At 30.6% G+C, this 16,136-nt stretch overlaps 2 protein-coding genes across 2 annotated transcripts; one reads left to right on the plus strand and one right to left on the minus strand.

Annotated features, from left to right (window-relative positions):
* Positions 1-2,451: 2,451 nt before the first annotated feature.
* Positions 2,452-5,138, minus strand: LOC8275604 (calcineurin B-like protein 10). The gene is made up of 9 exons (XM_002516405.4): positions 4,930-5,138; positions 4,669-4,840; positions 4,510-4,592; positions 4,277-4,336; positions 3,543-3,651; positions 3,406-3,458; positions 3,208-3,288; positions 3,002-3,114; positions 2,452-2,889 (listed from the first exon to the last, which is right to left on the minus strand). Exons 1-9 carry the CDS (start codon positions 4,951-4,953, stop codon positions 2,835-2,837), a joined length of 750 nt encoding a protein of 249 aa, XP_002516451.1. The 5' UTR covers positions 4,954-5,138; the 3' UTR covers positions 2,452-2,834.
* A 3,655-nt stretch (positions 5,139-8,793) lies between these two features.
* Positions 8,794-14,520, plus strand: LOC8275606 (histone deacetylase 2). Its single transcript, XM_015717657.3, is given in 15 exon segments — positions 8,794-9,084; positions 9,086-9,203; positions 9,307-9,362; positions 9,490-9,607; positions 9,828-9,890; positions 10,150-10,218; positions 10,297-10,463; positions 10,585-10,649; positions 10,736-10,782; positions 10,966-11,010; positions 11,103-11,153; positions 11,519-11,605; positions 12,419-12,506; positions 13,190-13,277; positions 13,712-14,520. Coding segments are annotated over 15 exon segments (1,356 nt in total). The 5' UTR covers positions 8,794-8,905; the 3' UTR covers positions 13,827-14,520.
* The last annotated feature ends 1,616 nt before the right edge of the window (positions 14,521-16,136 follow it).

The raw sequence follows: 16,136 nt of genomic DNA on the forward strand, positions 1-16,136 counted from the left end.
TAATCTATTAATATTCTCTTCAAAAAGAAATAATATAATCTATTAATATTCTTTCAAAAAAAATAAGAATCTATTAATATTATTTTTATAACAATGTTTTAAAAATCCAATCAGTAATTAAATTGACCAGAGTCTGGCTATGCATTCAATCGGTATTGAACCATTGATCTAATCTATGTGATAAAATATTTATTATAAAAAACAAATTAAAACAGTAAATCTTGTTAGAGAGGCAGATAAATCCAGTCAAATCCTTAGTTGATTGGACTCTTAATTCTTAAAGCCTAATCGCACAAAACAAATCGCTAATTCCCAGTTCAACTAATTGAACCTATTGGTTCGATCTGTTTCAAATTTTAAAACATTACTTATTGAAATAACCAAACAAAAAGAAATAATTGATTAATATGAAGTCTTTGAGATTAACTCATAACTATAAGCACATTTTTCTATATTTTATATTCAAATTAGTAAGTCTCTGAATTTCATATGTTTGTTAACTATAAAATCCTCTGTTGGTCTTAGTGTTAATTAACTAAAAAGTTTTAAATTTTATCCTTAAATTTAATATTATTAAAAAATTATATTTACCAGTAAAATTTTTTATTTATAGGGTAATTTACTGGACAAAGGTTACTCCTTAAATTCAGATCACATTACATTGAGATTCAAATTCTAAAAATAAAAAAAAAAATTATATTATAACTCAAAAATATATTTAATCAAAATCTAAAATTTAAAATTTAATTTTAAGTAATAATATAAATATTAATGAATGAAAAATATTTTTAACTAATAAAAAATAAAATTTTGATTTAATTGTTATAAATTTCTAAGTCTTATAATTGTTATTAAATTTAATAAATAAATTTTAAAATTTAAATTTTAATATTAAATTTAATTTTAACTTTCAGAAAATTATTCGCAAAAATTTATGCGAATGAATCCAGTTTGATGCTATTTGTTTTATAAATATTTTTTCCCTATTTAAAGGAAGATTAGTAAATTAGAAAATATACAATACAAAATAGTTATTTTTATATTTACCACAAACATAAAAACACACTTAATAAGTAAAACTCACCAAATGTAAAAACATAAAATAATTTAAGTTCAAGAACTTTCATTATTGAGAGTTAATCATGTTAGCAATTCAACTAAACCTTCTTTATAGACTTTAATCGTATTAAGCGCAACACAAAAACAAGGTTTCCTTTTATTGATAAAGTTCACAAAAAGACCAAATGGAAGTCTAGAATTAACGGCTATATTCTATTGTCCTGAGCTAAACAAATAATTTTCTGACAAAAAAAATAAAAAGAAAAAGAAAAATCAACCGTTATTTAGCGTCGGTAAATATCAAACAATCTATATTCTTAAAACAAAAAGAGTTAAACGCTCCACTAGTATAAGCCAAATAAATTAGTTAAAGCATCCGCTTATCTAAAAGATAATTAGCAGTGAATTCTAATAATGAAAAGAGTCAAAAATAAAAGTAAAACTTAAATTTCAAGGTGGAATGGTATCAAAATAAATTTTATTTGGCAAACTTTTAAGTAATTTATTGTAAATGACAATTTAATAGTACAACAGTTAGCATAAATGCAAATATCTGACACGTAATACTATTGAAATCTAGGACAAAAATTAATCAATAAATGTCCAATCAAAATTATGTATAAAGCCCGTGATCACAACATTCATACAGGTTTCTGGTTTCTCTCAGCCTTGCTTTTTAATGGCTTTTGCTTCATGGCAGGGACGGTTCTATTTGTGTGGTAGGAATCTTTGATCGCCTTTTTCTTTTTTAAAGGAACTGCCACAAGTTTTTTATTACTTTAATTGTGTGGCTTGTAATTGCCTAACTTTATTCTGTCTCTATCAAGAAGGAAAACACACGTGTATGGCTACTATCCAGTGATCGAATGGGTATTGCTATCTTGTCTCCAAAAATTGACAGTTTGAGTTAATACTAATTGCCGATTAAATTACTAATGGCAGACAAACATATGAATGTAGTCAAAATTTTGTGGATATTACATAATCATTCTCGAGAAGTAAAAAGAGACTAATTCACAGCTGTCCAGAGCCCTTTTTTTGGCTGGAATGCCTGGACGGTGGCTTTCTCAATTTAGAAACGTTTTTGCAGGCTGTATGTATTTGTCTCCTCTTCTAAGTAATTATACTAGCATCAATTATGTTCCAGAAATAAAATAAAAATACAAGGCATTACTTAGAACTCTAGCTGCACAGTAATTTATGTGGAAAACATTTCACCATTATTATGATGTGACATCACATAAATTTCAATTATGTATGAGTTTAAGAGAGTTTATAATAATATAAAATTATATAATATTGATTGAAAAATGAGTAATAACTTTGAAAAATGCATTTCAGTGCTAATTATAAATTAAACTGATTCCTAAAATATTATAAGTAGATGACATATTGCCCAAATGTGAAAATTTCGCACTAGATTCAGCAGCTTTAGTTTGCAGGGAGAAAGCCCAAGGCTAACAAATGCAAAATTTTGAGGCAATAGTAGAAGCTTTTTTCTCACTGTACAGATGGGTGCTCAATTAATTCAATAAAATGAAATGCTATACTAAATAATTGACGGATCAATGATAAAGAATCCGTGATCTTCGAAGCTATCACTCTTCTCTTGCTTCTGCTAAATGAGAGCATAGACAGCGGAAAACAGTTCTGAATCTTCTGACATGGATAAAACCTTCAACCAAAATCCTTGGCTGACCGCAAAGCGCGGTTCTTTATGTAAACAGTGCCTTTTTAAACAACTTGTTTTATAAAGGCTAGGGAAAGCTTGAGATTCAATCTTCAACCTCCGTGTGGAAAACAAAACTTGGGAATACAGTGGTTATGTCCCTGCAGGATAATTATTGCATTAATGGTCGATTTTACAGTTTTAAGTAAATGTAGAGGTCAAAACAGCATTGTGGATTCAAGTAGGATGAAATTAAGGAAGCGCATTGCTTACTTTAAATATGGAAGGGTCATATTCTTCAACAGAGAAGGATGTTTTACCACAAAAGCTTTCCATTCATCTTTGTTAATTCTACCATCCTTGTCAGCATCGGCTTCTGCAAAAGTCTGAAGGGAGATTGAAGGTGCTGACTGCTATGAGTTAATTGATACAGAAGATTCAACAAGCACAAGCAAAGAAAACAAAATTTAACTGCTTGCCTTGTCTATAATATCATCAAGTAATTGGTCCGGCAAATCAACATTGGATTCCATCAAAATGGCAATCACCATTTGCCTGACCTGAAATCATTTGGAGGACAGTCAGTTAAAACTCTTGGTACAAATAACAAAAATCATGTTGCTTGTTCCTTTCTGGTAAAAATTGCTTATGAACAAAAATCAGCAAAATATACTCACTTCTTCTCGCTCAATAAACCCAGTTTGTCTCAAATCATACAGCCTAAATGCAACTGCATAAATTAAAAGGCAGAGAGGTGAAATAGACCGTAGAGGAAGTAGCTGTGTGAAACAAATAATCATTAGTGAACTCTTACAATCAATTTTTTCTTCCATAGGAGTACAGGGATGAAACACATTGAGCGCGTGGACAAATTCTTCAAAATCAATGACACCATTTCTTTTCTCATCAAAAAGATCGAAAACCTTTTATGAAAAGAAAAGGAACAGAAATGACAAAACAATATTAGGATAAACATCAAAAATAAAATGCTCGAAATCCACATTATCACTTATTTCCAAAAAGATAAATGAGCTATCATATATAATCCTGAGCGCATAGTTTTTATCATTTGGCTTCTTTCGCATATCTGTTAAGGGAACTTAATTTCTATCAAATATCAGCACTTAAATACATATCTCTACGTGTGTGTGTGTGGCCAGTTCTTATTCACATCCCTGAAATGCATTACTTATTTCTCTCAAATGAGAGCTTATCAATAAGAGACAATCATAATCCATCAAATGCTAGTACAACTGTCAGTCACATTTCAAATCCCATCCCCTTGTTTGGAAAGCCTAAAACTGCATAAATTTAATCCAATGGAACTGTATTTAATCAAATCTCATGTTTGGGAAGTCCATATTTGCTATAAATCAATTCTAACAAGTTGAAAATAACAAGCATTTTAAAAGAATGAAAGCGTACCAAAATTGTAATGCTATTATACATGATTTATCCCAAACAAAGCCATCAAGATCTCAACTGGAGAAACGATGTTTACAATCCTCACACATTTAAAGAATAAACAGAAATTTTCCAGTTCGTTACCCTTGCCAAGAACAGATTCTCGCCGTATGGAGTTTGGAACAATGCTAATTGAAGTTCTTCCTACAAATTAACAAACACAAATGTGGCAGTAAGTTACATACCACTTGAAATACCACAGGATTCTTTCAAGTATTATAATAATAATAAATGACATCCAAGAAATAATTAAAATTGTCCAAAAATTCCTTAAACAGAAAAAAAAAAAAAAAAGAGAGAGAGAAGAAGAAAATTACTTTGTGAATCAATCCGTCGTCAATTATAGAACAACTCAATTTCTTATAGAGCTCGTACAATGCCTCCAGTTCGTTAACAGTAACTGCATCGTTACCATTTAGAAACTATTCGCTAAAAAAGAAAATTTAATCCAAAAGCGAGAGAGAGGAGATAATTACATCGAGATTCATGAGAAAGGCGAACTAAATCATCGAGACGGCAAACAGTTTTCTTAAAGCGAGGTCGATAATCAAAGCAATTACTAACTGCTATTATCAAAACCTCTATTAACGCAGCAAATGGAAGTAACGCTGCGCAGATCCGCTCTCCAATTGACAAAGAACTCGATCCCTGCAAATGTCCTCAAAATGCACATAATTATCAAACATACACGAAACACTTTAATAATAGAATAGAAAAAGAAAATAACTAGAACATACAGAAGAATTGTTGGAGAAATCCATGAGGACAATTCATGAGAACTAATCTATTATCTCTATCTCCAGTAGCGAGTTATTGGTGAGCAAAAGAAAGAAGTAGCCAAATAAGGTGACATTGCGTAAAAATATTGTGTTTCTGGATAATTGGTGAAATGATGTTAGCAAATTATGGTTTACAAGGAAATGGTGGGTGGAAAATAAAGAGGATAGTTGTAGTTAACACGCTCCTTAAGAATACGAGGTAATTTGGGGTTGCCGTAAATAATTTTGCTTTAATAAAGCCTAATATATTAATTGGCACCTGTATTTATCAACAATACTTTTTAGTCCTCAGGACTTAAGTTGGACTTAAGTTAGAGACTTCTTAAATTTTCATAGAGTTAAAAGTATAGGTCTTACGGTGGCTCATCTAAACAATATCTCCCCTTTCTATTTATAAAAATTAAAATCTAAAATTATTAAATGAATAATAATATAACTTAATCGTATGCACTATTAAATTTGAATATTAAATAAATATTATATATATATGTATATAAATTTAAATTTTATATGAATTTATATATATACTAAAAATAGAAATTAAATCGACTTAAATTTAATTGAAACCACAAACTTGATTAAGAAGGTAATTGATAATTAGATTCTATGAAATTAATAAATTAAATATCAACAAAAACAAGAAATAGAAATTAAAATTAAGGAAAAAACACACTATAATAATGCAATTAAACTAAGAAAAGTAATATAAAAAAAGATTAAGCAAAAAAATTAAAATCTAAAATTATTAAATGAATAATAATATAACTTAATGGTATGCACTATTAAATTTGGATATTAAATAAATATTATATATATATGTATATAAATTTAAATTTTATATGAATTTATATATATACTAAAAATATAAATTAAATCGACTTAAATTTAATTGAAACCACAAACTTGATTAAGAAGGTAATTGATAAATTTATTCCAAGACAACACGATTCTCCTTAACGCCTAAACTATTTATTTTTTCCATTATAAGGAGGCCAAGAGCCTCAGAACAATCTAGTACTACAAAGTCTAGAAAAGGATACACCAATCCCATATTGGTTCATCAACGCAACAACGGTACGAGAAGGCACTGAAAGAAAATGGCATTGGCAACCCCAGACTAATATTGATACCCATACTGGCTATGTAGTCAGCACAGCTACTTGCCTTGCCTCTCTGTAGATGTGTTTAACATGCACCGCCCAGTCCCAGGAAGGCTGCAAATGGTTGGTTTCTCTAATTAAAAGCCGTAACCGAAGCTGCAGCTGAATTTCTTTTGCTGCTCAATCAGAATTCCCACCAAAACTTTGTCCCCAAGCTCAACGTGCCTACGACCGCCATTCCAAGCCACAGGAAGGCCGCGAACAGCAACCCAACATTCAGCTGCCAACAACACACTGCACAAATACGAATATTCACCACAAGCTCAGAGTCCCAGGCACCCTGAACTTGCCATTACTAGGTTGCACATCAGTGTTATTTTTCACGCATTCAGCAGGTGGGAGGATTCCAGCATTAAGTGTTATTTTAATTGAATAATCACACAATAAGTAAATTTGACAAAATGACAAGTTCAAATTCAATGTCGAGATATCAATTATTTTTGCTATTTAATTGTATACCGACTTAATGATCGCAGAAAAGATAAGGCAGCACCTAATTAATTGTCAAACTTTTTGACTAACATAAACAATGCATAATATTATTATTTCATGCAGATGAAAACTCAAGTGAAATTATATGAATTAAATATTTAAGAGCATGAATAATCACCTATAATATGAACCTGTAAATTCTTGATCCCAATATTTAACTGGCATCACTACCACGCTTGTCAATAATGTTAATTAAGAATTAACTGGCCACGAAACACCTAAGCAAATAAAATAATTAAATTGGCCGCTAAGTACCAATAATGACATGCAATCATTAGATCGAAATAAGGATAGTAATTTTATACTCGGGGAAAAGTGTAAATAACACCTAATGATTAATTATATAGCAAAAAGTTAATCCACCTGTATCATTTTGGAAAACTCTATTTTTTTATTTATTTTATTTTTGAAAGGGTTAACTACACTAACTATTTTGGTGGGTTTATTTTAATAACTATTTAATTAATTTTAAATTATATTTTGTCAAGTGATAACCCAAATTTTTGTCTGTATCATGCAATAATCTAATAAATTTGAGATTATAAATCCGGACATACATTGCTCATCAATCAATCAGTCCCTTGATTATTAAATCACAAGGAGTAGAGATAAAACTATAATTATATTATTTCCCATCTACCAGTCAAACCCTTTTTGTTGTTAATTATCATAAACAATTATCAAATTGATAAAACTTCAAATTCCAATCAAATTCTCATTCTTATCAACATTCTCTTTTCAAAAGACTGCCATTTGCATTTCACATTGTACATCATTTTTATTCTCACATTCAATTGTATATTTAGCATTTATCATTTAATTGTATATTTAGAAATGACTCTCCTAGGGCAATTGTTGTAACCCCCTATTTTTGCCAGGACTCGGCTTGGACGATCTTTGAGCTAAGTGATTGTGGTTGAAACCATTACATTGCACCTAAAGGAGCACCTTCTTTGCCATGATCAAGCTTCTTCATTACGATCCTCATTTTTCTTCATAGTTTTGCCCTTCTAAATCCGACGAAACCCACAATATTAGAGCTATCATTTTTTTTTTTTTATTTAAGGTTATATTCTCCATTATCTAATACTTAATTAGTTATATACTTATGTTTATGAGTAATTATAATCTGAGATTAAAAAAGTAAAAAATTACTCTAATTAAAAGTTTTTCAACTGTTAAAATTTTCTCTAGTGATTAAAATAAAAGAAAAATAATTTTTTCTTCAACATATTCTTTAAATTTTTCATTCAATTTTTTCTTGCATCATACTGTGTTGTATCTTTTTCTTAGCTACCAGTTTTACTGATGGGAGCTACTTGTTTGTGCTAATTTTCATTCCTTATTTACTATTTATTTGTATGCACTAAAAATAGATATTTATATATGTTTCGTAGTTGGTTTATCTTTTTTATTTTAGATTATTTATATTTGATTTTTTATTTATTATAGAAGTTTTTTTATTCTCTCTTATAATTGTATTTCAATGTTTAAGTTTTAGAAAATATACTCATCTATAAGTTTCATATAACATGGTGGCTCATTAAAAGACTAAAATAATATATTTATCAATCTTAATCTCTAAAATACTTAGTAATTATATATATAATTACTGAAAACTTCATACAATTTAAATGGATAAATGGCCAAATATCTCTTCAAATTTGTAGCTTAGAATCAAATAAGTTTATTTTTAACTATTTTAACAAATATGTCTAGGACTTCTGTTTAAAAGCTAAATAAATCCATACTTTAAAAAAAATTATGAACATATTTACTATATTTTTTATTTAAATTAATTAAATAAAATAAATTTGAACAAATATTAATTTTTAATATTGAAAACTAAATTTTTCTATTTTTATATATTAAAAATCAATTTTCTATTTTATTAAAAAATTAAAATTAGTAATTGTTTTGTCTATATTTTACTAACATCATCAATTTTTTGAAACTATCGTCAACACGGTTCTCATTAATTTTATCGATTTTGGTTAAAATTTAGATCCATTTAGCTTTTAAATATAAATTATAAACTATTTATTAAAATAATTCAAATTAGTCCTCGAATACAAATTCAAGTTTCAAGAAAGTATTTCATCCCCGTCCTAATTTAAACTCCGTAAATGAACGATGTACGTTTTCTTTGAATAAATTTAAACTCAACACCTCAAAATTTTGAAGCAAGTCTAACTCACTATGCTAAACTCACAAATTTAGTGCTCTTAACTAAAGAAATCTGTCTGTTACAAACTATGACACTATGACTTGCCTGATTGGTTATGAGCAATGATTCTATTAAATTCCTCGTCTCTTCTTCTACACACTGGACACTTGTAAGTCCAAAGGTATCCATGACGTTCCCAGCCATAACAATCACCGCCGAGTGAACTTGGAAACTATGGTAAGCCAATACTCTAGTCTATATTGTATTGACAGTCGCCACCATTAAGCTCTCGCATTCTTCATCGCTATATTCGGTCTCGCCAAATGTCGTCTTCAACCACCGCCGATTCTCTTACTCTCCGTCGGAATCGTATCATCTCAAGCAAACTCTATTTCGACATCCCTCTCTCTAAGGTCATTCTCGTCCCTATACTGACAACTCCTCTTTTTTTTTGGAATTTGCGATTGAGTTTGTTTCTGTTAGTAATATTTATGTATTTCTTATCAAACTCAACAGGTTCCGATAATTTACTCGCCGGCTTATGATATATCGTTTCTTGGCATAGAAAAGCTGTAAGAGCTTTTATTAACTATTTTATTATTATAATTATAATGATTTGTTTTGAGTTAGGTTTTTGTTTGGTTTGTATTGCTTTTTTGACTTGGAGTTAGTAAATAAATTAATATTGATATTATGTAGACATCCATTTGATTCGTCGAAATGGGGCCGTGTATGTCGATTTCTAGTTACGGAGGGTGTTTTGGACAAAAATAGTATTGTTGAGCCTCTTGAAGCTTCAAAGGATGATCTCCTTGTGGTAATTTCTTTATCTGTTGCTTTTAGACATGGCTGTCGTAATTAGTAATTTGTTGAAAGAACAAATAAGTGATGTAGGGAAAGAGCAGAGCTGATTTATGCTTGGCTTGTTGTTGCAAGGCGAGTGATGAAAACAGGCTTGTTGATGCAAAATTATTGATGATAATGGATAAGGGTGTGTAACAGATGTTAATTATTTGATTCTTAATTATCTTGAACAGGTCCATTTGGAGTCATACTTGAGTAGTCTAAGGAGCAGTGCAAATGTTGCCACAATAATTGAGGTGATGTGCTGATTCTTCCTTTTGCCTGACTTCTTCTACTTGATTACCAGTCTGTATTAAATATTACGGATCTGTTAGCATGAAATGTGTCCAATCAAATATCTCAAGAGAAATTTTAGCGTGGTACAGTTTTTAATATGAGTTTTAGTTTTTTGAGATGAATACATGTTTGTCATGTGCTTTAGTAGTTTTATAGATCATGCAGCTGCAATCTGCATGCCCTCTTTTTAAGTTGCTGATTTAGAGTATGATAATACAGGTTCCTCCAGTTTCTTTATTTCCTAATTGTCTTGTGCAGCAGAAAGTTCTTTTCCCATTTCGCAAACAGGTTCAATCATCATCTGTTTCCTATATGTAAATACAAGTTTTTAGTCTCTGAGAATGTTCTGATTTAATTATACTTCAGGTAGGAGGAACCATCTTAGCAGCTAAGCTTGCAAAAGAGCGAGGATGGGCCATAAATGTTGGGGGAGGGTTCCATCACTGTTCTAGCGGAAAGGGAGGCGGATTTTGTGCTTATGCAGACATTTCGCTTTGCATACATTTTGCCTTTGTCCGGTTGAGAATATCAAGGTAATGAATGCAGCTCACATGAAATAGAGACAATAAACTTTTTATATTGGTAATTGAGCCTCCAGTCACAATTACTTCTGATGGATGGCCTTTTGTACTCATTATCTACAACAACTTACAGGGTGATGATAATTGACCTTGATGCGCATCAAGGGAATGGTCATGAAATGGATTTTTATGATGACAGTAAGGTTACATACTTTTCCTCATGGTTATTGAGTTTAATGTTCTTTCTTGATTTGACTGATTGCTTTTGATGTTTTTACTGGAAGACCGGATCTATATTCTGGATATGTACAACCCTGGAATATATCCATTGGTAAGTTGCATATGGTCAAACTTGGATTATTCTTTTCTTTCCTCCTTTTTAAGAGATATATATGCCTATTCGTATGGCTTTCATTTGTTTCAACATCACTGCTATCATCAGATAAAAATGATCTGTTTACTCTGTATGACTGTTACTCTATTGGTTCTTACCATTTGATTATTTCTTTGACAGGATTATGAAGCCAGAAACTATATTGATCAGAAGGTTGAAATAGCGGTAAGCTTTCTATCTGGGTTATAGTTTTTGTTTCTTTGTTCTTTCCATTCTTGTTCCAATATTTTATGTTATTTCTTCCTGTAATTCAACAGAGTGGGACCAGAACAGATGAGTACTTGAGGGAACTAGATGAAGCGCTTGAGGTATACAGTTCTACCTGCTTCACTTCAGTACGCTGTGCCTCCTATTAATGTTTTTTCCATCTAAATTGAAGATGAGCTTCTAAATGTGCTTTTTAACAAGGAAATCCTATTGACTAAGAGAAGCACTCACGTGCCATGTGCAGTTTTTATCTTCTCTACTTTATCTGCCTTAATTAGGATTTAGGTGCTTGTCATTTTTCATCTGGCACCTCTTTGCCGCATTTGGGGCCTGGAATAACTTCTGTGTACTCTCATATTCTTAAATGCGATATATGTGATATGGTCTGCTCCTACAGTATTTTCTTATTTTTTAGTTTAAATGCTTTCAGTATGACAAGTTAACAATTATTTGATGTGAATAACAGGTTGCTGATCAAAAGTTTGATCCTGAGTTGGTGGTCTATAATGCTGGCACTGATATCCTAGATGGAGATCCATTAGGCAGGCTAAAGGTACTAACATGTGTATTTGTTTCTACTGAAAACAATGATCTAAATTGATCTACAATCCTTGCTTTTATTTTTTCTGGAATAATTTCAGCAAGTAGTTCAAGGAGATGACTTGTATCAACTGTATCGATACCATTTCCTTTCCAGTTGTTATTGATGGAAGTGTAAACATGTTAGATGCAAAAAAGCTACAAGTTTATTAGGGTTGAGCACAAATCAATTCAATACGGTTATCATTAAAGAACTAACACCATACCAAACTTTGTTCATTTTAAAAGGGCCCAGAACCATACCAGATATAAATGGCATATTGAATCAATTTTTCAATTAGGTACAAGCCGATTATTTGGTGCCGTTCTGTTACTTGCACAAGCTGGTTAAATTATTTTAATAACTTTTGTTTTGAAGAGTCATTTAATAATTATTTTTTTATCATATAAAATAAAATCGGTTTCACAATTCGGTCTTGCTATGGTTTTGGTGTGATTATCGCTAAGTAACTAATACTATATCATAATAGTAAAAATATTTTTGGTTCGATGCGGTTCGGTACTAAAATTTTCGATTCTTTCTATTTTGGTATTTGTCAGAGCAGTTTTCAGTTCGGATTGGAAAATCCAAGATCCGTGTTCAGCCCTAGGTTTAATATTTGGTGAGAGGTTAAAAGGAAGAAAGACTCTTGGAAAGGAGGCACTTAAGCTTATGATGTTGCTGATTTCATACATGGAAAATTTGCAGTACCCTGTTTTTTCTACTATCATAAAGGATACTAAGCAGTGATGAAAACTTTATTATGTTTATGCTTGCCTGGTGCAGATTAGTCCTGATGGAATAACTGCTAGGGATGAGAAGGTTTTCAGGTTTGCCCGTGAAAAGAATGCCCCTCTTGTCATGCTGACATCAGGTCCTGAGATTTTCCTAAATGTCTGCTAATTAGTGTCTACAATATCAGCAGTTGTGTGCACCTTTTGTTTGTGCTCACTTAGGTGTCTAAAGTTTTAACTTCCGCAGCCTGTGAATTTAGAGGCTTGGCTCTTAGCAAAGGAGTATCTGTTAATCTTTGTGCTTTTTCTTTTGCCATTTGGCGGACTGAGTCTCAGTCACTTAAACTACTCTGCTTTACTCACAGAGAAGTACCCCTTTGTTACATCCATCATATAAGGCAAATTAACAGTTGCTTGAATTGCATAATGGTCCCAGAAAATTTATTTCTTTATTGGACATATGAAACCTGAAACTTTGCAGAGGCACAGCACTTGGGTCCTTTAGATCTACAAGCATCTTTGCCATGTGTAGTACGTTGAATTGGCAAGTAGCTGGGGTTTTCACTAGTTCCTTATTTTCTCTGGAAAGAAGTAACATTCTATCCAGTGACCTATTAGGTTTCTTTTGTAGCTGTGAAGAGGAAATGAACCTCTCTTCTTTTTATCTGTCGGAATAGATTTGAACACTGCGGAGTTTGTTCTGTATCATTGACTCAGTAATCTATTTCTGATTCTTATGTTCGACTGATTATATTCAAATCTTTAGAGCTTCTTGGATTTGGAGATGACAGTTTGATTTCTTTTGCCCCTTATTTTAATTCAGGTGGTTATATGAAGACCAGTGCCAGAGTTATTGCAGATTCTATAGTAAATCTCTCGAGAAAGTGCTTGATTGATCTAAACAGTTCCAGGTAAATATTGAACTGCTTTCTCTTTTTGTTGCTTTACTCATGAGAGGCTAAATGGGCACAGCTAATACTGGCATAGATTTCTGGATTTTTGTCTGTATAATGAGCCTGTTTTGCTCACAACTATTCTGATGGTTGTGAGAACATAAGTAGGCAGCTAAAAAGAAAAATGTGTCCAGCAAAGTAGGGTCTTTTACAGAGAACAGCATAATGTATATCGATCAGTTTTAGCTTGTAAGCATGCTGTAATCATCCGAGTACATGGTAAAGCTTCACTGTTTAATTTCAGAGAGAGTCATTGCTATTGATCTCATTTTTCAAACCTAGTTTAAGTTGTATCAGTAACAGCGAGTATTTTGTTAGTACAAATAAAAAGTTTGGGAACCGTGGTGAAACTTAGTGGTGAGTTTATCAATAATGACCAAGACGAAAGCCAGATTTCACAACTGTGCAGATGATCCAAGAAGCCAAAATGCAAGTATTGTCTCAGCTGTGATGAAGCTTTGTCAAAACTTCCTCCCAAGTATTTCGATATACAGTTGCATAAACTGAAAGGAACGCGATGGATGCTTAGTGAGCCAAACACTATCTACTTTGCCTTGAAATGTTGGCCCAATAAGCTGTTAAATTTGGGAATTATGATGAAACCATGATGTTAGAAGATGAAAAGGACTTTATGAGGTATTGATTTGAGAAGAGGATATCAGCCTAGTCCGTCAAGATTGGAACGGTAAATTCTTCATCAGAACTAGAACAGAAGCACAATGAATATAAGGTAGCTGGTGCCTGGTGAGGGGTTGCTATCAATGTCGGCAAAACTCAACTCGAGGGTCCTACAGTGGTATTTGGTTGCAATTGAGTCAATGATGCGCCAGCTTCCAGTGATGCATATGAAATTATTGCTACAGTGGTATGGATTAGCTCTCTTGCCTTTGGTAATGGGTATTAAAAAATAAAGATAGTTCCTTCGCAAAAGAAACGATAATTTACAAGATCAAGGCAGAGAAGACTCCCTTTCTCTATCTCTGTTTGGACTTGAGGTATTTGCAAAAGGAAGTAATATAAATAATTCAAGTTAAAAATAAGAATAGAACAAAGACAGTTGGTATGCAAGCCATAGTAGAAAATCTTCAATCTGACATCGATCAAGATCATATGATAGATCTCAATTCACCTCTTTAATTACTACTACTACTACTCTATAAATACTTCTCTTGAATAAATCCAGAGACTTTTGTCCTGATGAGATTGGCATTCTGTGATTTACCCTATTTCTTTATTTTCAAATGGGAACTAACCCCATGACGAACCAAACTCCACGCAAACAAACAGTCCTTCTAAATGTCATTTTTAATTTATATTTTTCCAGAGACGTCCAAAAAGCATTTTCAACATATGTTTAGAAATTATTTTCATTTCAGCAATAAAAGAAATTATTTCCATTTACTCAAAAGGAGTAAAGGTAGCATGTGTTAAATAAAAAATAGCATTATTAGCAATCTAAATTAGTAAATTGAATTTATTAAGGAATTTATTCCCTTTGCAAATATATTCAAATTAGAATAGAATTCATTAGCAAATAAACTTTTTATATTTAGAATGTTTAATAATAACTAAAACAAATATTGTGTTTGAATACTTTATAATTAAACAAATTAGAGAAAAGAATATAAGAAAAAAAATTAGATGAAACGGTAAAATTTTAGCTTTATAAAGTGTAAAATTATAGAAAGAAAGATTTATTTGAAAATTTTATTTATTTTGTTTGAATTTAATTTAATGTTAAATAATTTTATAAATTTAATTATATATAATATTATTTTGTTATTGTAACTAAATTTAAAATATTACATTTACAGATAAATTTTATAAAATTTTATAAATTATTTCAATTAAATTAATATGAATATTAATTTTATATTTTTATAATAAAAATAAAAAAATAATTATTTTTTATTGTGTAGTTTATCCGTTGGATTTTTCTATAAATAAAAGAAAATTAATTTCAAATTTTCTCGTCTAGAATAAAAGTAATAAAGAAAAGCAAAATTACAGTATAAAAAATAATTGTCCCATGTCAAATCGCACTGTCATCTTCCCATTTAAAGTTAGTTGGTAAACCGTTATATGACTACATTAACAATTATGAATCTAAGACGAAGTCCCTCGTCTTAAACTGAAACTTAAATGTCCCCCTCTTAATTACCAAAATATATAGGGCAAAGTACAAAAAATAAAACCAAATATTTATGGACCTTATTCCATCTCATAATACCAAAATATATTGTATAAGCATGTGAGATGTTTCTATTTTTATGCAGTAAGGGATCAAACATTCATCAGCACCATGAATATGACCAAACAATAAGTATAATATTAAGTATTGGTTAAATCATTGTCTCTAATATGCAATACATTTGGTCTGAAATGTGGCAGTGTTTTATCGGAGACGACTTAGCATCAAATATCATTTGAAAAATATTATTTATTTATTATTTTTAGATATTGGAATAAAGTTGTGTTAAAATCAGAAACAATCAAAATTAAAGTTTGCTACAAATAAAAAATTTCACTCTAATACAATAAAGTTGTTTTTATAGAGTTTTCATATTACTATAAGAAAAACCTTTAAAGTATTAAAAGGGACATTATGGTTTTACTTTTTAACAATTTTGTGATGATTTTAAGTACTTTTAAGGTTTATTAATTCGTTTGTTAAAAGAAGCTGAAATGATAATAATATTGCTGATATATGTCATCAACACTCAACAATAATTATATAACAAAATGGTTTTATTTTGTAGTTTCTCCAAAAATATATATATAAACATTCAAAGTTTTTAACCTTTTTATTATTATTAT

This window comes from Ricinus communis, chromosome 3, assembly GCF_019578655.1.
Source record: "Ricinus communis isolate WT05 ecotype wild-type chromosome 3, ASM1957865v1, whole genome shotgun sequence".
NCBI lineage: Eukaryota > Viridiplantae > Streptophyta > Magnoliopsida > Malpighiales > Euphorbiaceae > Ricinus > Ricinus communis.

Coding starts and splice junctions, on each gene's coding strand:
- LOC8275604 (XM_002516405.4), bottom strand. CDS start 4,953: ATGGATTTCTCCAACAATTCTTCT. Junction 4,337..4,509: donor ACGACGGATTGATTCACAAA/GTAATTTTCTTC, acceptor GTTAATTTGTAG/GAAGAACTTCAATTAGCATT. Junction 2,890..3,001: donor ATGACCCTTCCATATTTAAA/GTAAGCAATGCG, acceptor ATTATCCTGCAG/GGACATAACCACTGTATTCC.